This window comes from Anolis carolinensis, chromosome 4 (assembly GCF_035594765.1).
Source record: "Anolis carolinensis isolate JA03-04 chromosome 4, rAnoCar3.1.pri, whole genome shotgun sequence".
Taxonomy (NCBI): domain Eukaryota; kingdom Metazoa; phylum Chordata; class Lepidosauria; order Squamata; family Dactyloidae; genus Anolis; species Anolis carolinensis.
The window spans coordinates 147,832,075-147,854,051 of record NC_085844.1 but is presented as its reverse complement, the minus strand read 5'-3'; the positions used below and the strand labels follow the sequence as shown (position 1 = coordinate 147,854,051).

The following is a 21,977-nucleotide window of genomic DNA, read 5'->3' as shown; positions in this document are numbered from 1 at the left end:
GATTCCAATGGAAAATTCAATTAGAGAAGGAATCAGCATAAATGTTTTCTAATCAACAATAGTCCACATTCTAATGGATGGCTCATCTTCCTGATTCTAGACTAACCTTTCTAAAAGAAAAAAATGAAGAAATATAAGCACTACGTAGACTAAATGATTTATCAAATAAGGAATATTGTGAGTCCTACAACATACCCTACAAAAAAGGACTAATAATAGAATGGGCCAGTAAAATACTATAGACCAAACTGTCATTCTTGATCCTAGTTTGTTCTTGCTAATAACAATCCAAATCATACTTGGGAGTCATGTAACCTTCTAGTTGATATTAAGCTGCAACTCCTAAAAAGCCCTCGCCTGAATAGCCAGTGGTAAAAGATGTTAGGAATTGCAGTACAACATCCGGGAAGTGGCATGTTCTGCATTATCAAGCATAACAGGGAACTGTTGTTAATTCAAATAAAGGTTTACATCTTACCATCCTTACAAAAGAGAATAGAAGCAGGGGGGACACCCAGAGAGCAGCTGGTTTTGTCGTAAAAAAACTTGTGACCTAGCTGAGTCAAAGATATCCTTGGGACCTCTATGAAACTGCTGCTTACATCCAGTTGATCCAAAAGGAACTGAAGGAAAAGAAAAGGCAGTTGTCCCTGCTACTTAACCACTTTTTCAGGACACCAACAAGTAATCTGTCCTACATGTGCTACAATGTTGAGCTAGAAAAGGAAGAGGTTTATAACAGCAGCCTAAAATTAACAAGAAAAGCCAGCAGTCACATCCCCAAAACAACAGGATATCTTGGAGACGAACCACATTTGCTCTTCTTCTATGGCAGTGATTCCCAAACTTTGGCTCTCCAGGTATTTTAGGGCACTTATAGACAACGCCAAATCGCGGGATTTCTAAGAGTGCCAAAATAACCTGGGACTTCAGAGCAGGTCCGCACACCGACCTGCCGTTCCTGGGATTTCTTCCCCCACTGTCCTTACTGGCTTCCCTTCTGTAGCTCAAGATAAAGTGGAGGGTGGATGGGGGACATCAGCCGGATTTTTTAAAAGAGTATATGATTATGCGCTGATCCATATTAGCACATATGCACATATCCTAATAGAATGAATATAAGCATATTCACTTGTGCACATATACAGATCAGTGCATAACAGAGAATTTTTTTTAAATCCTCTGGATTTCTCCCTTTCCCTCATTATTTATTAAAGCTCCGTTTATAGTGTTACAGTGTTTAAAATGTTAATTAAAGAGTTTCAGAGAGTTCATATAGTTCTCCGTTTGTGCTTCCTTTCAATCAGCGGTGGGTTTGACAGCCCAATCAGCTGATCAGTTGTTTCAGGCTTTTGAAAAGGGACGGACATCAGCTGGAGCAGTCTCCACAGGGCGGGGGACGTGTTTTCTGGCACGGAGGGTCACACAAACAAGCGAAGGGGACCTTTTTATCCCACAGCTTCCCTCCTTTGTAGTGAATCATTGAACTTTTCCCAGTGACATCATCTAGCCAGCCCCCATTTGGAAATGGGAGCTCTCGTGATTAAGGTACTGTGTGGATGGGGCCTTAGATTTCAATTCCCAAAGGTCTGCCAACTGTCAATAATTCTGGAAGCTGACGTCTAAAACATCTGGAGGACCAAAGTTTGGGAACTACTATTCTCGAGCAACTCAGATTATTGTGGCTTTGCAGGGGAACTTGACAATAAGGAATGTTTTCGAGTGTCATCTGGCCTTCCAGTTAGAACTCGACATAGCACGAACCATGGCATTTCTTTCAAGAGAGGGAGGGAAGTTATTGTGAAGATGAACAATTGTGACTGGAACCCAGTTGGATAGGCTTTAAACCCATTTCCCCTCAATTCTAATTTATCAATTTATTTACATACAGTAGAGTCTCACTTATCCAAGCTAAACGGGCCGGCAGAAGCTTGGAAAAGCGAATATCTTGGATAATAAGGAGGGATTAAGGAAAAGCCTATTAAACATCAAATTAGGTTATGATTTTACAAATGAAGCACCAAAACATCATGTTATACAACAAATTTGACAGAAAAAGTAGTTCAATACACAGTAATGTTATGTTGTAATTACTGTACTTATGAATTTAGCACCAAAATATATTGAAAACATTGACTACAAAAATGGCTTGGATAATCCAGAGGCTTGGATAAGCGAGGCTTGGATAAGTGAGACTCTACTGTACTTCTGTCCCAACCTATCTCATGGAGTATCCAGGCAGAAACAATAAAGTCTGTTTACATATGCTAAATACAATTACAGAGTAAAGCTAATCCAGATCCAATCCTGCCCCCAACAACTCTTCTTTTTTAACACACTAATTTTCATTTATGCCAATGGCATGAGTAATAGCATCTCGTTTATCCTCTTTATCGCTCATGCATTGGTTGCATCTTTCTCTGGTTTGCTTATCTTCCAATTGCCAACAATGTTATTTCCTTATTTCAAATTCCTACTTTGGATTAGAACTGGGGAGATACCTTGATGAAGTATTTTTAGTCTGTCTAACACAGGAGTCCCTAAAGTAAGGCCCGTGGGCCGGATGTGGCCCTCCATAGTCATTTACCTGGCCCCTGTCCTAAACTGTAGACTTAGGGTTGACCTAAGTCTGAAACGACTTGAAGGCACACAACAGTCCTAATTTTGGACTATTTCATCTTAGTCCGCCCCCCCCCCCCCCCAACAGTCTAAGGGACCGTAAACCGGTCCTCCACTTAAAACTTTTGAGGACCCCTGATCTAACACATGGGGGCCGATGGTTTTTGCTCATTTCTCTTTTAAAATGTGTACAATACCTGCAGATTATCCATCAGTTTCGCTGAGAAAGGACAACTCTTTAAATCTGTTGGTTGCTTGTCTGAATGCAAGATGTTCACATGCCCTTTAATATCAGTAGCTGATGGATAGGGAAGTAAGAACATTTCCTTAGATAAATCAGATTGACATCTACTTTGATGTCCTCCTCCAGATGTCTGAGCTGCATCATGCACTTTTTAAAGTATGTCAAATTAAGCAGAAAACCTCAAGTCATTCCTTATGCTGAATAGATATGTCAATTTAGATAATTTAAGAACAGTGAGCAACAATTTAAGCAGGTGATAGAAGATCAATGAGCAAAGCATCTGCTATTATCTTTGGACTTGGCAGATAATCAAGTTCCTTGGAACAAATAATCAACCTTCTTGTGGGCTGAATGAAGAGACATTATAAAGTAGCTGCAATATGCATCTCCTTGCATTGTGGCTCATTTATGAATGTTCAAAGCCCACATTCTGTGTACTTAAGAACTTCCAATGAGTTTCTTGTCTTAGTCATTACAGGCCAAGTCAGCAAGGACTTTTGTGAACCACAGCTCTTGCCATTTATAGCAATACGGCTTGAATGTGAATGAGGCTTCAAGGAGACCTGGATGACTCATGAAACATTAGCATCTGTAAAAGGATTTATTTATCTTTTTCTCCAGGATGAAACTATCATATGTAACTGTAAATACTCTCAGAAATTTCCAGGCCCTCATTTTGGCTGTCATTAACTTTCCACAGAAAGTGGAAATTTTTGAGAGACCACACTAAATCTTTTAGGATAAAGATATGAAACACTACATCCCGGTAACATTCTCACCTGCCACAATGCTTCCAAAAATAGCATCTATGAGCCTTCTTGAGGGGTTCTTCACTGCAGGCAACAATCTTGAGATGTATAAACTGCTGGCACAGACTCATTGTGAAATTAGAAACTTCTGTAATACCCATTAAAATAGAGAAAAGGAGAAGCTTTAGGTCTGTAACTATTGGAAGATATTTATGTGGCTAGTGGGATGTATAACAGTTTCCATGAGAGTCGATATGTTATTCCGATGAAGAAAGACAACATTGACTCTTGAAACACCTTGAAGACTGATACATTTTTTTGGATAAATTTCTGTAGTCAGCAACAACTTCATCTGATACTTGATGGGATATGCTTCGGGCACAACCTATCTTCGAGACTACATCTCTTTCTATGAACTGGCGTGGGCTTTAAGATGGGCAAGGGTTTGATGGGGTGGCTTCTTTGTGGTGGCTCCCCAGCTCTGGAATACCCTCCCAAAGGAGATTAGATTAGCCCACACCCTCCAATCCTTCTGATCCCGCTTAAAAACATGGATGTTTAAACGGGCTTTTAAGGTTGACACTTTGGCATTTTAATTATGAATTGATGGCAGCTAATTATCCTTAGATGTTCTGTCTTTTTAAATTGTGCCATTTTCATTTTATGTTATATGTGTTCATTATGGCTGCCATTATAATTTTAAAATTTTAATTAATAATTTCTATAATTTTATATATAGTTTTATATTCATGGACCATTTCATACATGGAGCCCCCGGTGGCACAGTGGGTTAAACCACTGAGCTGCTGAACTTGCTGACCGAAATGTCAGTTGTTCAAATCCAGGGAGCGTGGTGAATTTCTTCTGTTAGCCCCAGCTTCTGACAACCTAGCTGTTTGAAAACATGTGAATGTGAGTAGATCAATAGGTACCGTTCCAGCGGAAAGGTAACAGTGCTCCATGCAGTCATGTTGGCCACATGACCTTGGAGATGGCTACAGACAACGCCGGCTCTTCAGCTTAGAAATGGAGATAAGCATCAACCTCCAGAGTCAGACATGACTGGATTTAATGTCTTTATCTTTACCTACCATTTTATATTGTATGCTGCACTTTGTGGTGCTTTTGTAAGCTGCCCTAAGTCCCTTTGGGGAGATGGTGGTGGAATATAAAGATGATGATGATGATGATGATGATGATGATGATTGTTATTATTATTATTATTATTATTATTATTATTATTATTATTATTATCATCATCTACTACAGAGCTGAAGTTTACAGTCATAACATACTTCCCTTAAAGAATCCTAGGAAATGCAGTAAAGAGTTTTGCCAGTCCAAAAAAAAAAGTTCATTGTAGAGATATAGCAAAATGGTTCACTGAATTGGTCTGAGGTTTTTAGCAGATTTGTGTAGCATGTGCATGTGCATAAGCTACATAAGCAATTGAACGAATAACCAACAACAACAACATGCATTAGTTTGTACAGATTGAGTATACCTTCTCCAAAATGCGTGGGGCCAGAATTGGATTTTTTTTCAGATTTTGGAATACCTGAATTTGCATACACATACAAAATGTGATCTCTTGGAGATGGAACCGAAATCTAAAAATGAATTTGTTTCACATACACATAGCCTGAAGATAATTTTATACAATATTTGTAATTAATTTTGTGCATGAAAGAAAATTTGTGTACAGTGAACCTTTAGTAAGCAAACGCGTTGATATCTCAGCCACCAATTAGAACAATTTCAAATAATGAAGTATTTTGGATTTCACATTTCCCAATAAGGGATGCTCAATCTGTATAAGAGTGAACTCACATTCTGCATTAGAACAGTATATGTTCACAGTCTGCATTAGAAGGGAAGGATGAGTTACAGTAGCAGGTAATAAAAGCATTAACTGTTCTCTGCACTGGGTTTAACACTGAGATGTCTAATTCAAGTTCAAATCTTTATAAAGTGCTGCCGCTAAACCATAAATCTAGAGATTGGTCAGATACTACCAGTCAAGAGCAACACCACTATCTCAGAACATAAAAAGGAGGAAACAATTTAGGAGAATATTGTGTAAGCCAGCAGCATAAATTTGTGCTTATTTTGTTCCTGCACATGAAATTAAAAAATGCAAGGTGTTTCTGGTGAAAATTTCATTTCTGTAAAAAAAAAATTGTACTTTGTGCAGAATACATTTCTTTGTACAAGAACATTTTTTGCACAACACATTTTTTGTGCAAAACCCTGTATTTCGCACAAAAACATTTGATTTTTTTAACAAACAATTTTGGGGGGAAAAACCCAAATGCAAAAAAAAAATCACTATGAAAATAGAATGAGATGATATACAGGTATATTTCAGTCAAGGAAGATAAAATATGCAAACTTTCTTGATATCCATAGCCTGAGTCCAATGTACCATGTCACATCTCCACAAATGTTTTATACACATGCTCGCCTCCCCTTTAAATGTTCCATGCATTTCATGTTTTGCTTGTGTTTCTTAAGTGTCAGAAAAACAGATGTTGCCATCTGAAATGCGTAAGGTATAAATGTGATGTGGAAAATCTGTTTCAAAATCATATAGATCAATAGACAAAATGCTGAAGTGTCTTACCACAAAAACCTATAAAGAGACTGGTTTATTGTCGTTTCATTAAATAAGGAAGTGTGGATTAAAATGACATTTACCATATGTTTTGAAATTGAACACTGCCGAAAAAATTATGAAGCTCATTAAAGCTTGATGAACTCCAAAGAAGTTCAGCCATATTGTATGCAGTTGAGTACTTCTCAACATCACTAAGAATGTGGGGAAGTGATCCATGATTTGTTAAGGGCAAGACACACAGAGAAGTGAAAAACAAGACACACCAACAGCAGCTTGGATTAATCTCTAGGAAATACAAATCAGAGGGTGCAAGGGGATATAACTGAGCTGAGGACTTACTAGCTGGAGCTACATTTACTATGTAGAGCTGTTTGATGCAGCTTTCTAAAGCAGTCGTTCTCAACCTGTGGGTCCCCAGGTGGGTCCCCAGGCCTACAACTCTCAGAAATCCCAACCAGTTTACCAGCTGTTAGGATTTCTGGGAGTTGAAGGCCAAAACATCCGGGGATATACTCTTATCTGTTCTGGAGAAACTTATTCCAACCATTCCCATATGAGGTCTGCAGTGTCAGAAGTGACAGATCAGGCACCAAGGGAAAAACAAGCAGCTCTGATCCAGAATGAAAATTTCCAGCAATGGAATTGGGAATGTGAAATATCTAGTGTAATGCTTCCTACATTTATAGCACAGAAATGTAGTATCAGGTTCTTGAAGTTGCGATCAAAAAAGTAACCTTTTCAGCTCTCACATCTAGTATTAAACAACATTTTAGTTCTGCTTCAGGTTTTAAATTCAAAAGCATTTCCACTGAATTAGATGAGACCACAACTTTCAGACTTACAGTCAAGAGGTTTCAATATCATCTCTTGATATAGAAAAATGATGGGCACAGCCTCTTTTTGGGGGATGGAAACAATAAGACTCGTTCCAAATATTGCCAATTTTTTAACAATCACACGTTGTTTGCAGTTTCTCTTTTTGATATGGCTGTGGTGTCTTGCTAGCTACTACAGTTATTTTTTTTCAAATGCAAAGGGCAACAGGTCAATAAAAGAACCCACGCTTTGCATGGGGAATGCCCAATGGTCAACTTTAGTACTATCAAGATTGAAGGGATAAGAATGATTTCATCTGAGATCCTGGACTTCCATGATATAACTTCGACAGAAGAATCAATGGTTTGTTCCAGCATAAGGCCATCTTGGTTACAAGAAATTTGAAAACACAACATAAATCCTATTTTAAAACACTCTTTAAACAGGGTGAGCAAAATGTGGTAGTTACTAGGGCATTAAACATTATTTTGCAAAAAAAAATTAATGTCTCCTTCCCCAAACTTCTTTTGCTACAAAATATCCCCAAAATAAAATTTTAGAATGTATATTTAGAGGCCCTGCACCCCCAGGGTAAAAAAAGGGTTTTCAAAAAATTTAGCCAGAATTTTTTTTAAAAAATGCATGCCTTTTTGTATGCCATTTTGCATGTGGTTCCAACAACATTTAATTCCAGAAGAGACCTTTTTCAGAAAGCACTTCACGTTGGTTAAAAAGGCCTCTCTTAAGCATAAAATGGCCTACCAACGCAATGGAAATACCACCATGTCCCCCTAAAGGGTATATAAGGGCATTTAAGACATTTTATCACCTATAAAGCTTTAAACAGTTCGAGTCTGGCTTATCTTTGTGATGGCATTTCCTACTACGAGCCTGCGCAGTCTCTGAGATCTGCTGGGGAGGCCCTCATCTCGCTTCCGGCCGTCTCAAACATGGTTGGTGGGGACGAGGGAGGAGGCCTTCTCGGCGGTGGCCCCCCGGCTCTGGAACTCCCTCCAGAGAGAAATTAGACTAGCCCCCACGCTGGCCACATTCTGTAAACATCTGAAAACCTGGCTATTTAAATGTGTGTTTGATTAAATTGGCATACATTGACTGTCCCTTACCTCCACCTAGACCCAGTTACTGCACTTCTTCTGGTCCATTCAGTTGAGGTTTATAAGATATTGTACACAAACAACATTTGCCTTGCCCCCAGTGGAATATGCTCACTGCACCTATTAGCTATTGCTCAAGTATGTTTTAATGTATTATATGTTTTATGATTTTGTCTATATGTTTTAATTGTGATTGTATTTTATTGTGTACTAGCTTGGGGACCCGGCAGTGCCTGGGTCATTTGCGAATGGTATTATTTGTCTTTCAATGTTATGTATTCTGTTTGGAATGGGAGAAGTACAATTCCCAGAATCGTGGCTCAATCTTCCCCAAACCCTGCCAGTATTATAAGTTGGTCATTTAGGACCTGTGTACCAGGTGTGCTGCAGTACTCTCTGGATGGGGGTGAACTAATACAACTCCCAGGGTCCCAGGGCAATTGCCCCGAAACATCTCTCAGTATCCACAGCAGGCAATGTTCAGTCTGTGTGCCAAGTTTGGTCCAGATCTGTCACTGGCTGGGTTCAGTGGTCTTTGGATGCAGGTGAACTACAACTCCTAAAATAAAGGTCCATTCCCAAAAACACCTGCATTATGTTCAGTTGGTCATGTGGTTTCTCTGTGCGAAGTGTGGTCCTGGTCCATTGTCGGTGGGGGTCACTGTTTCTCTGGATGCAGGTGAACTATAAGTCCCTTTTCCCCAAACTTGTCCAATATGTTCTATTGGTTATGGGGACTCTGTGTGCCAAGTTTGGTCCTGGTCCATCTTGGGTGGGGTTCAATTGCAGGTGAACTATAAATCTCAGCACCTACTACTACCAAATGTCCAGGCCAATTCCCCTCAAAACCCACCAGTATTCAAATCTGGGCATATCAGGTATACATGGGAAGTTTGATCCAGACCCATCATTATTTGGGTTCATAGCGTTCTGGGTGTTGATGAACTACAACTCCTCTAAATTCCCTAGTAGGAGTCACAGTGCTCTGACTTGATGCAGGGTGAACTACAACTTCCACCATGTGCAGTCAATCCCCCAAACTCCTCCAGTAAGTTTAGTTGCAGCTGAATTGTGCTCTGCCAGATTTGAAAGGGAAGGGCAGTGGGCGGGGCCATGCAAATTCCACAGCAATTGAGAACCCTGGGATGCCTGCCTGTGGTGGAGAAAAATGCCAAATTTAGGATGAAATGGTCCCCAAATAAAGCATTCCTTGGGTGGGGGGGGCGTAGTGTTTGGGAAAGACATTGGCAGGGGTTGGGCTGCATGTTCATAGAGGTCGCTGTAACCGCAATGTCAGTGCAAAGGAGTGACTTGCTGGCTTCTTGGCACTGGGAACTGTAGCCTGTTTGTGGAGGCTGGAGGCTGTCTGTGTGAGCGGACACCTGTGTCACATACACACATATGGGTTTTCACTTTTATTATGGATTTAGATTTAGATTAGATTTAGATTTAGATTAGATTAGATTAGATTAGATTAGATTAGATTAGATTAGATTGCTGAGCGTGCTCATGTTCCCTTCTGACAGATTTAGGTGTTGGTTTGTCAGCTATTTACTTGGCAGGACTTTTAGGAACTCCTCAGATCAGGTCTCTTCAGTCTGTGGCCCTCCAAGTGTTTTGAACTTCGGCTCCCAGAATTCCAGACCATTGAACAAGCTGGCTAGGGCTTCTGGGAGTTGGAAATCCAAACCACTAGAGAGCCACAAGTTGAAGAAGCCTGGCTCATAGGAACTACACTTTTAATAATGCACTTGATTGTCTGCATTTTAATGAGTTTGGTTTTAAACTGTTATTAACTCTATAGTTAATTCCGTAATATTTACATTTTGTATGTTTTCATTGATCTGAACTTCTGTCTATAACTCTTGATTTTTTGTAAGCTGCTCTGAATTCCAGGGGTGAGGAAAAGGCAGGATGTAAAATAATAAAATAGTAATAAATAATAGTACTTTCTTATGTAAGCATACCTCTATAATATATACATCAGGACAGCAGACATCACCATTATTATGGATGTTGGAAAGAGTATGATAAATAGTTTTTTTTTCAGTTTGAGAAATCTGCAGAACATTCATAGAAGTATGGCTAAGTAGACAACCAAATCCATTGTGTAAAGTTGCTCAGGAAAAAAGGCAAAAAAATCATCGTTGTAATGGTAGAGTCGGCATGGTTTGAGTGTTGGACTATGACAATGGAGGCTGGGGTCCAAATCCTTGATTAGCCATGGAAACCACTTGGGAAGTTTAGGGATGTCACATTCTCTCGCCCTCAGAAGCAGGCAAGGGCACACTCACTCTGAACAAATTCTACAAGAAAACACGGTGACAGGTAAACTTCAGCATCACCATCAGTCAGAAATGACTTAAAGGCACACAACACTTTGCAATGTAGGAACAGAAAGCCTGGGTATAAAAAGTAGAGAAAGGCAGAAAAGAATCTGACAGTGATTTTATCTTAGCTTCCCAAATTTTAAATAAAATTGAACTTAAAATTCTTCACATCTCTCATCACCACATCATCATGTTGTTATATCCTATGATATTTTTCACTAATACTGGGACGTAAAGAAGTTAACAAATAAAGCTAAATTAGAAGCTCCATGGACAAAAATATAAGATAATAAACAAACAGAAGATAAATATGCCATAACCTAATCTCACTATTACCTTTTTAATGAAAGTGAAAGAGAGAAGTAAATGATTGTAATGGAACCAGTGTTAAAACTATCAGAAAACAAGTTTAAATTATTTTTAATTGCAGAAGAATAAGGAATCAGCCAAATCCCAAAGAAAAGAGATTTCCCTACCGTCTTTCACAGCTGACCTACAGCTCTTAAATATCAACCGATGAGAAACTGCAAAAATACACTGAAGAAGATGTCAGGGCAACCAGGCAAAAGCATTGTCTGTTCCTTGTATAACAGTCTTTTGTTTCTGGCGAAGAAGACTTTTCTTCCCCATGACATTTTGCAATAGAGAAACGTTTTAAATGCTGCTCACTACCAAAGCCTTCATTTTGTCTTCTCTTGGCATCCACCGGCTCTATTCAATGACAGCTTTAGTCACAACCAGATGTGTTTTCTTTAAATTTACTTTAACCGATCTAGCACAAATTCACTGAACAGTTCTGCGAGACCTGCAACCTTGAATTCGTTTTGCAGCTCATCCAGAGTCAAATACTCTTTGACTTGAAATTCTTGAAACCTGTATTGTACAAGAGAGACTTCATGAATATGCTGTGCCTATTGCAGAGTGTAATTATCAATTCAAGGGTGATTTTCTAGCTGAAACAGTACTAAATTATACCTCCTGTGTTCCGCCTGCACTTTTGTTTCAGAGAGCACACTAATCATTTTCTCTTTACATTTCTTTCCACTTGAATCCACGTCCACCTTGCTAGTTTTATGAAGGATGAGGTATTCCTAAATTACAAAACAGACTTAATATCAGAACATTTGACATCATCTCTAATAAAGATTATCCCTGGAAAATGATATATAAGGAGTGAAAAACCATTTATGCTTTTGTTACAATCGGTAGATCAAGTCTCAACAATTCTGTTAAAGGAAGGTGGAAATGCGGTCCTTTTGTGTCTGTCTATATTGTACTTGTGCTTCCAGGTAAATTATCATGGGACCTCACAAGGACCTTATAGATCAGTGGTTTTCCACTTGTGGGTCCCGAGATGTTTTGGCCTTCAACTCTCAGAAATCCTAACAGTTGATAAATTGCCTGGGATATTCCCATAGTTGTAAACCAAAACATCTGGGGACCAACAGGTTGAGGACCGCTGTTATAGACCCTTTCTGACACTTCCCATTGAGCCCTTCAAATGGTTAACTGAATCCCCAGAAGTCTAAGAATGTATAATTTGCTTTCTAAATATAATCTCCTTCCCTCCAGACTTCTCCTTGGTGAAATACTTTGGTTAAGGATAAATTTGGCAGGGATGAGCATTCTGGTAAGCTTGTCAAGGTCCAGGAAGGGAGAGTAAAAATGCCCCCCTAGACCTCACAAACTTGCAAAGTGGTTATGGACATGTATACCTTGAGTGTAGATCTTCAGGAATTTTTTTCTCATGTTTGGCAATATCTGAAGGTCCAGGAAGGGTGAATAAAAATGATCCCTGGACCTTCAGACATTTCCCATGCATGGGAGAAAATTGTGGAAGGTATATATGTTCATGGCCACTGAAGGTAACAGTGGTGTGTCTCCTTGATTGTGTTTTCTGAAGCAAGATGTGAAGTTACACCACTTATTCCATGTTATCTCTATCAAAGCAACCCATATATTAATTTGAGCAATGTCCAAATTGTAAAAATGCAGGATTCCATCTAAAGTTAGTAGTTCTATTCCAGCTACTCAATTTCCAAACAGTTAACTAAGGGGAGATAGAAAGAGATATACAATTACTGGATCATGCTACCACACCGGATATTTGCATCTTTTTTTTATCTCTTAAAATATAAGCTACAGAAGTGTGAGTTTGGCTGCCACAATTTCCTAGAGGCTCCTTCTATCCACTCCATGACACAATCCAAGGTCATTATCTCTAGCACAGTGTGAACAGCTTATTCCTAACATTATTTATTGTATGGTTTGATTACATGATTTTTTAAATATAAAATCAACCACTAAATCTCTAGCAAATGGCAATACACATCTAGCTCAGCCTTGGTCCACATAGATTAATTTAATTGTGAGAATTATTCTAAAATACTTTCAAGAGGCACCACAGGGACATACGGAGGACCTAAAAACTTTAGAGCACCTAAAATAAAATAAGTTTTGGCAATTCAGAACCAGTAGAAGCCACTAATTATTATTCAGAGTGGGAAAACAGAAGCACCAATATAATGGCTACAGTTTCCCATCACCAAGGCTGGGAAAAAATAAAATTAAAAAGGTTTCGGAGCATCACCTAACTACAGTAGAGTCTCACTTATCCAACATAAACGGGCCGGCAGAATGTTGGGTAAGCGAATACGTTAGATAATAAGGAAGCACTAAGGAAAAGCCTATTAAACATCAAATTAGGTTATGATTTTACAAATTAAGCACCAAAACATCATGTTATACAACAAATTTGACAGAAAAAGTAGTTCAATGAGCAATAATGTTATGTAGTAATTACTGTATTTACGAATTTAGCACCAAAATATCATGATGTATTGAAAACATTGACTACAAAAATGTGTTGGATAATCCAGAACGTTGGATAAGCGAGTGTTGGATAAGTGAGACTCTACTGTACATACTTTGCCACTGACGCAAATATCACTGGGCTTTATCCCAAGTATGAAGGTTAGAACTGCAGCCATCATTGTAAAACATTGTAATGTACTAGTCTGACCCATGGTGTGCAAAGATTGTGGGGTTGTATTGATGTCCTGTGTGCCACTTTGAAATTTGCTGCTTCTATGCCAGCAGTGAAAAAAAATCATTTTTTTCTTTAAAACAATGAATGTATTTCCTGGACACTTTTGCCTGCAAGTGAAATTGTCATTCTATTTGCGAAGAGCATACACATGAGATTTGCCAGCCACTTTGGAAGTAATTCAGTATTTCAGTGGATTCAGCTTTCTGAAGGACATTAGGACAATTAACTCTTGACCCTTTACCACAGCATTTAATGTTTTAAGATAGTTGGCAAGTTTTTCTTAAATTTAGCAGTGTAACTGGAAGTTTACTGAGAAGAATATATCAAAACATGACCTATTCTAGTTCAACATGTGGTTTAATTAGTTCATCATTTTACATTATGTTTTTGTAACATATCGATTGCTCCCTACATCGTTTGTAGATAATTTGACGTTCACACCTTTGTATTTATCCATGATTTATAGGCTTTGTGATATTTGGTTCACCATTATCTTTCTATAATTACAGTTTTGTAATTATATGTATTCATGCATTTGCAGTCATTTGCATTTTGGTTTGGTTTACCCAATCGGTTAAAAAAAAATCACAGCAGCAAACTTGATATTAGTAGCAAGAAGACTCGGGGAAGGTAGTAGAATTTAGGGGGGCCATGGGACCTGGAATTGAGCAAAGGAAAGCTAAGTTCAAATCCTTCAGTTTACAGAATTTCTACCTCAAGTGGTATTGTATTTCTCCCTATACAACTCTTAGTTAGGTGCACAATCATTTCACCCCAATAGTAACAATATAATCCATGTAAGATAACATCATGGATTTACTGTACTGCCTGTGGAGAAATCTGTTACTTGAGGACAGAATAAAATTCAATACAATTCATCCATAGCTCTGTGCATTGCATGCAGCCCATCAGATATTCAGCTGCAATGTCATCAGTCCTCATCTATTGGTCCATGAAGTCCATGGACATCAGCCTCCTCGGCGTTGAAAATGGAACAACAACACCTCCCCATGGCCAAGTTGAGCACAGCCTCCAGATGCCAGAAATAAAAAGCAGGAAGCCTTGCCCCTATGTATTGTTGTCTGTGTTATTAATTGTGAGGCCATTGAATGTTTGCATTGTATGTATTCTGTAATCCGCTCTGAGTCCCCTTGGGGAGATAGAGTGGAATATAAATAAATTATTATTATTATTATTATTATTATTATTATTATTATTATTATTATTATTTGAAACACAACAAGATGAGTCCACAGCAGACAGTCTGCTGGCTGTTGTATTGGATCACACGTCGGACACTTCCCAAGTGTCTAGGACTGTGTGATGTATCGGCTAATAATGCATGCAGATCCCAGTAAGGTGGCCTGCAGCTGGCAGGTGGTAATTGTCTCAGCACCAATTGTGTTTAAGTGCAGGCCAAGGTCTTTAGACACTGCACCCAGGGTGCCGATCACCACTGGGACCACCTTGACTGGCTTGTGCCAGAGTCTTTGTAATTCTATCTTTAAATCCTTATATTGTGTCAGCTTTTCCAGTTGTTTCTCCTCAATTATTATTATTATTATCATCATCATCATCCATACTGGCTGGTCCAACAGCATCTGGAAGACAATATATTCCCCAAACATTGCCATATAAAAGCTGCCTATACAGAGTTGGCTTTCATGGTTCTCTTGGGAATACATGCACATATTTTGTTATTCCAGATACAAAGTTCTTAAAATATTTCCCTCTATTCCTATATTTAGAATAAATAACTGGGGCACTGATCTCCCATCTGAAAACCAGCTTATCCTTCACAACAAGAGTTCTTTTATCTAAGCTAAGGTGCTGGCATGGGTTTTCAAGACTCTTTTCCCTTAGTACAAATTGCCACAGAGTTTCCTCCATCATGTATCTCAGCTAATGACTCCTAAGTGTGAAACAAACTCAGTGGGCAGTAGACCGTCAGATGATATAAACAAAGAGAGATATGCCATAGGCCAACAGTTCCTGTTCATTCAGATCAAAACAGCCCTCTACTTGGAGCCCATATAGCGACTACGTGAAATCAATGTGGTGTCTACAATTCAAGAAGCTGCTGTCCAGAAGTTGCTGTGTTAAATATGTTCCAAAACAATGAAGATTTTGCGGGGCAAAGAAGAGGAAAGAAGTGAGAGCAATACAATTTGTTAGACAAAAACTAAAACGTTAAGAGTATCCCAGTGTCTAGTAGGAATCTCTAAGAACCCACCCACTCACCCAATCCACAAAAAACATATTGAAAGTTTTCACCTTAATGTTTTTCCTTTCTCCTTGAAGAAGAATCAGAATCATCTTGCCCATGAACATCAGTCTTCCAGTCAGATTTAGATCTAAACACCATTTTTCCACTGTTTTGACATATTTGCCCTTTGCTCTCATATGATCTAAATGCAAAAGGATGGTCCAGACGGCGACATCCTCAGCGGTGCATGTTGATAGAGTGCTTTTCTGGCAGCAGACTGAAGTTTCAGCTTGCTCGATAACATGCTTAAGATTCTGCTGTATCCAGAGAATCAGCTCGTGTACCATGGGTTGTGAAAAATGTCTCTTTGCTTCCTCAAGTAATCTTCCTCTCACAGCTATACATTGTGTCCTTGTAAGCTGCTCAGAATCAACAGAGATATTAGGCAGGCTTGACGGGTAACTGCTCGGTAAATGAAAAAGCAGCTTTAACAATACATCTGTGCCCAAAGGTCCTTCCACACTGGTCTGAATTCGAAATGAGATCCCCTCAGTCTCTAAAAAAAAACATCCAAAAGCAATAAAGTCAACTGAACATGCACTGAAATATTCACAACAACTCTGGCAAGTTTTGCCTGCTCTCTTGAGCAGTATCAATATTTTATATGACTAAGGGCCAGCTGACATGAAATTATTTTTGTACTTCGAAATGATACACACATATATAATGCACATATCAGGTATGAAAGGCACTCTGCAGTGGCCAAGATTATGATCCTGTCTCTAGCTAGCTAGGTAAAAGCTCCACTCATCTCAATTGGTCTTAGTTCTAAGATTTATACATTTATTTATTCATTCAGCAGCTTCTTTTTCTACAAGTAAGAGGCCCAAGGCAGCCTCCAATATGGACTAAAATGTCATAATGTAAAAGTAATGGTAATAGTAGCGATCGGTTAAAGAACATTTCAAAACGCTCCTATAAACACAGCACCAATTTAAACCAGTTTTTAAAGCTTCTTAAAGCATTTTCGATGGTAAGACTAAAGATAAAATAGATAAAACAGTGGTTGCATGTATAGTCAATGACTTACCAGTTAATTACATTTAGGCAAAGGACAGAGTGGGTACCAGCGGGACATAGTGGTTTGAGTTTTGAACTTGGACACTGGGATACCACGGTGAAGTGCCCATTTGCCATGGAAACCCACTGGGTGACTTTGAGCAAGTCATGCTCTCTCAACTTCATTGGGAGGCAAGGGCAAACCCCTGAACAAATTATGCCAGTGAAGTCCTGTGAATAGCTAATCTAATGACGAAGGCACACAATGACGAACAACATCAAAAGATATGCTTTTCTTGCTCTCCTTGCATTTTTATTTTAAAATGATAAACACTTTTCACAGCTGAAATAAAAACGTATTTAGGGGTGGACAAAAAAATCAATTAATATAGTTGGGTCTGTATCAGATCAATGGAAAGTCCATGTTCAGGCGAGGGAACCTAAACACTGACAAGCAAGAGACCAAAATACTACTGGGGAGCGCTGCTACTCTTGTGCTTTCCTGCCTGTGACCATTCTTAATGTGCCTGAATACCACTGTTCAGAAACTGGACTAACTGGACATACATTCTGATCCAACAGTGTTCTTCTTAGTCTACGCTGACCATGCCAGAAGATGTTACTCTGTATGAGCCTGTGATGTACAAATCCTTGACAAAATGATGAGTATTCTCCCAGTACAAAATAAGAAAGATGAAACAGAAATCCCAAATCTTAGGTTATCCACTGAAACTCAACTATTAGTTGTCTAAGTTGCTTGAACCAGAGCCACTTATTATCAAATATTATATTAAAGGTGATTTATACACATGACTATATTTTTATTTCTCACACCATTTGTTTATTTAATTATTTACTCGCACCTTTGTTGACGGAAGTTGATTGCAAAGAAACCTGAGAAGAAAATCAACTAATTGATAATTCTAGAGAAGAGTTCTATGTTAACTTTGGACTGCTAAAAGACAAATACATGGGTCCTAAAGCAAATCAAACCTGAACTCTCCTTAGAAGTCAAGGTGGCCAAACTGAAATTGTTGTACTCTGGGCATATTGTAAGATGGCCTGACTCATTAGAAAAAACAACAACACTTGGTAAGGGTTGTGTGTTTTCCAGGCTGTATGGCCACAGAAAACACAGCAACCCTGTGATTCCGGCCAAGAAAGCCTTCGATAAAACACTTGGTAAGGTAGAGAAGATGGAAGAAAAAGAGGAAGACTGCATTTCAGATGGACAGATTCAATCAAGGAAACCACAGCCCTGGGTCTACAAGACTCAGCAGGGATGCTGATGTTAGAGTTGCTTGGAAGTCTCTCATTCATGTAGCCCCCCTAAGTCAGAGTCAACTTGATCACAGTTAAAAGTATTCACCATAAATAAAACTAATCATATATGTATAATATTTAACCACTTAAACTGTAAGCCAGAAATCTTAGCAGAACCCTAGATGGGCTACTCTTGGAGGAGATGCTGTTAAGATGTGCATGAAATGTTTTGAATCCTTACAATGTGTCATATGCCTTAGTTTCTTTAATATCAATAGCTTTATCATATAACTAAAGGAAAAGAGCATCATGGTACACCATTCGTGTCAGACTGGTTTTAGGTATAGCTGAGGAAAAACAATTCTAGCTCTTCCACTGTATTAAAAGGGGACAAGGATCCTATCTGCTTCTACTAAAATGGGGGAGTGATAAGAGTATAAGATAAAAGGTACTCTTTTTCTGATCTTCACTGCCTCTTCTCTTTGATGTGTTCCAACCACTTCACCCCAAATTCTTAGAAAAAAGTTGCTAAAATGTCAAGTTGATTCATCCTACAAGGTAGGAAGAGACAGATCTGAAAGGTGCAGCGAAGCACTCCTAAGTTTCAGATGAATCCTTTTGAAGTGGCTTGTCTCTTCCTTCCCGCCTATGTTTTACCCTCCCCTCCACCTGATACGGCAATGGAAAGATGTTTGAATTCTTCTCCCCTGCCCTCCCGACTGATCTGGCTTTAAAACCTTCTGTGCCCTCTGTAAAACAACAGACAAAGCCTCTTCCATGAATGGGATGGGTTGAAGTGGTTCAGAGATTGGGTACTATTAACTGAACAAGGCAACATGTTGTTGACAAAGAATCTCCAACAACAATTGCTTCACAAGGCTCATGTATCTGCACATACACTGTTGCCTGATTAATCTGAAATCTGATTAGTCCAAAAAGATTTGGTTACTCAACTAAATATTATGAAAAAAAAGTAAAGTATTTCATTTGAATCCCACTTGCTCACTCACCCACATATTTTCAACATCATTGAACTTTGATAGTTCTAAGAATTACAAAAACATTGGTGAAAATCCAGTTGCTAGTCCAAATAAAGGTAAGCCTATTCAATGAGATATTCATACATGTTGATTTACCGTTCAATATTTTATTTTTTATTTTTTCCATGTCAGGAGTGACTTGAGAAACTGCAAGTCGCTTCTGGTATGAGAGAATTGGCCGTCTAAATGGACATTGCCCAGGGGACCCCCGGATGTTTGATGTTTCACCATCCTGCGGAAGGCTTCTCTCATGTCCCCACATGGGGAGCTAGAGCTGACAGGCGGGAGTTCACCCACTCCCCGGATTCGAACCGGCAACCTTTCGGTCAGCTCAAGGGTTTTAACCCACTGCAGCACCGGCAGCTCCAGTATTTTATTCATTTACTCTAGTTTAGACTACGAATTCGATATAGACCAAAATAATACAGCAAAGTTGTAAAGCTGTTACATATATGATACTTTAAAGGTTCTTCAAATGTGAATATTTCACTAAGCAGCACTTCTCACTAAGCAGCACAACATGTTGTGCAGACCAGAAGTAAGTTATTACCTACACAGTGGCTAAGTATTTGACAGCATAGTCACTATCACACAATAATCCATCAACTGACCAGTGTATATTTTTAGCTAAATAGACTTACAATTAAGTGGAGGGTATATGCCCACCTAAATATCATTCTTCAAATCTCCTTAACAAACTATCATGACTACTTTTAACCACAGCACTTTTTGCTACATAAAGCATGGCAAATAAAAATGTGAAACAGTCATATTCCTCTGGCTAAGACTTCAGTAATAACCAACAAAGCAGCAATAATCCTCCATTTGTCTATGTGTTGTGATGGAATGCTATAAAGGGGAAATTAAATCAGAAGAAAGCACTAGAATATTCTTCAACAACAACAAAATATGTATATAGGAGCTTTTGATGGGCTAGTTTTCAGACATGATAAGACGTTTCCCAGTTTTGCTCTGACTGTCCAAACTGCCACCGAACAGATGGGATAATCCCATCACACACTGAGAAAGCCTTCAATTTCTCTCAACCCATTTCTAGATGCAAAAATGTAGAACTACATTTGGATTTTAATTCAGGAGCCTACCATATAGCAGCCTGTATGAAAAACAAACTTAGTGGTCTGAAAAACCAAGATGTTTCTACAAAAATGCTAGCCAGATAAATATGGCACAGGCTTCCATGTATGTATTTTGTAATCTTAAAACAATTGTATCCCTTTTGGTAATCAAAGTGCTACAAGACTCTATTGGATTTTTGCCACAACTATCCAAGGGCACATCTACACTGACCACATAAGTCATGTTCAAACCAATACTGAAAAAGGTGGTTTTGTTGTAGATATGATTACATAGGAAATCCCGAAACTGTTTGAGGTCTGGTGGTGATTACACAAACCACAAAGCAGTGATGCACATTAAGAGTTTTCTTTTGTAGACTTTCATTTGTGTTCACTGTCTAGACCAGGGGTGCCCAAACTAAGGCCCATGGGCTGAACAAACTAAGGCCCGTGGGCCGGATGCGGTCCTCCAAGGTCATTTACCTGGCCCCTATCCTAAACTTTAGACTTAGGGTTGGCCTAAATCTGAAATGACTTGAAGGAACACAACAATAACAATCCTAATTTTGGACTATTTCATCATAGTCCAGCCCCCAACAGTCTGAGGGACCATGAACCGGTCCTCCACTTTAAAAAGTTTGAGGACCCCTAGTCTAGACACCAGTTTGAAGCTTGCTTTGAACTGCATTAAATAATCAGTGTAGATGAGGCGCTAGTTACAACTCACAAAGGTCACTGCATGAATGGTTGGATCCAGACTTTAGCACAACAATCAGAATCTATTTGCAAATGTCAGTAGGACCACATTACTTCCTCCACAAATGGTGATCTTACCTCTGAAAGGCTGGGACTTCTCAAGAGTACATTTCCGATGCCAAAGATTACATCCATAGTAGGAGAAAAGGGAAGAATGTTCTATTTCTGTTATGCTGGTCTCTGAAGTATGATGTTGGATCCTGGCCACCCAAAGCAGACCCATGGAAGTCAACTGACTTAAGTGAATTGTGATTCCTTGTAAGCGTGGATAAAGTTGGACCCAACCCTATACAGTGAGCCCTCTCTATCCATAGGTTATGTCAGATTCAGTCACCCGTGTCTCAAAAAATGGGGGAACCCAAAAGGCAAAAGTTAATTTTGCCACACATCCATCACTATGCTGATGTGTAGGCATGCCCTGCTATAGTCGTCTATCATCTCACAGATCAACAGGCTCTTTCCAGCATTTGTTTTGGATTGTTTGCCATTTTATATAAGGACATGATTCTACTGCATCATTGTATATACAGTAGAGTCTCACTTATCCAACATAAACGGGCCAGCAGAATGTTGGATAAGCGAATATGTTGGATAATGAGGGATTAAGAAAAAGCCTATTAAACATAAAGTTAGATTATGATTTTACAAATGAAGCACCAAAACATCATGTTAGACAACAAATTTGACAGAAAAAGTAGTTCAATATGCAGTAATGCTATGTAGTAATTACTGTATTTACGAATTTAGCACCAAAATATCACAATGTATTGAAAACATTGACTACAAAAATGTGTTGGATAATCCAGAATGTTGGATAAGTGTATGTTGGATAAGTGAGATTCTACTGTAATGGGATTTGACATCCATAGATTTGGGTATCCACAGGGGGTCCTGGAACCAAGCCTCAGCCACTGAATCCACAGTCAGATGTGAAACGCCACCATTGTCTCTTTGAGTTTTGATCTATTTTCTATGTCAGTTATATTTACAATCTGACTAGGGGTGAGTGGAGATAGTAGCACTGCAGGTAAAATTAAA

The 21,977-nt window shown here is 38.9% G+C and overlaps 1 protein-coding gene across 2 annotated transcripts in view; it reads right to left on the bottom strand.

Moving 5' to 3' along the window:
* Positions 1-4,858: 4,858 nt before the first annotated feature.
* Positions 4,859-21,977, bottom strand: part of rwdd3 (RWD domain containing 3) — a 28,780-nt gene continuing 11,661 nt past the window's right edge. Inside the window, exons 2-5 of one of the 2 annotated variants that reach the window (XR_506227.3) lie at positions 15,814-16,301; positions 11,466-11,581; positions 10,967-11,363; positions 4,859-10,466 (exon numbers count right to left, since the gene is read on the bottom strand). Coding sequence is in view for 1 of the 2 variants with exons in the window: in XM_003220061.4 (XP_003220109.1) it covers positions 11,249-11,363; positions 11,466-11,581; positions 15,814-16,301 (719 nt within the window). In the remaining variant the exon portion in view is untranslated. Of the gene's footprint in view, positions 10,467-10,593; positions 11,364-11,465; positions 11,582-15,813; positions 16,302-21,977 lie in introns of those variants that run through there. The other variant, XM_003220061.4, reaches the window with a different exon arrangement.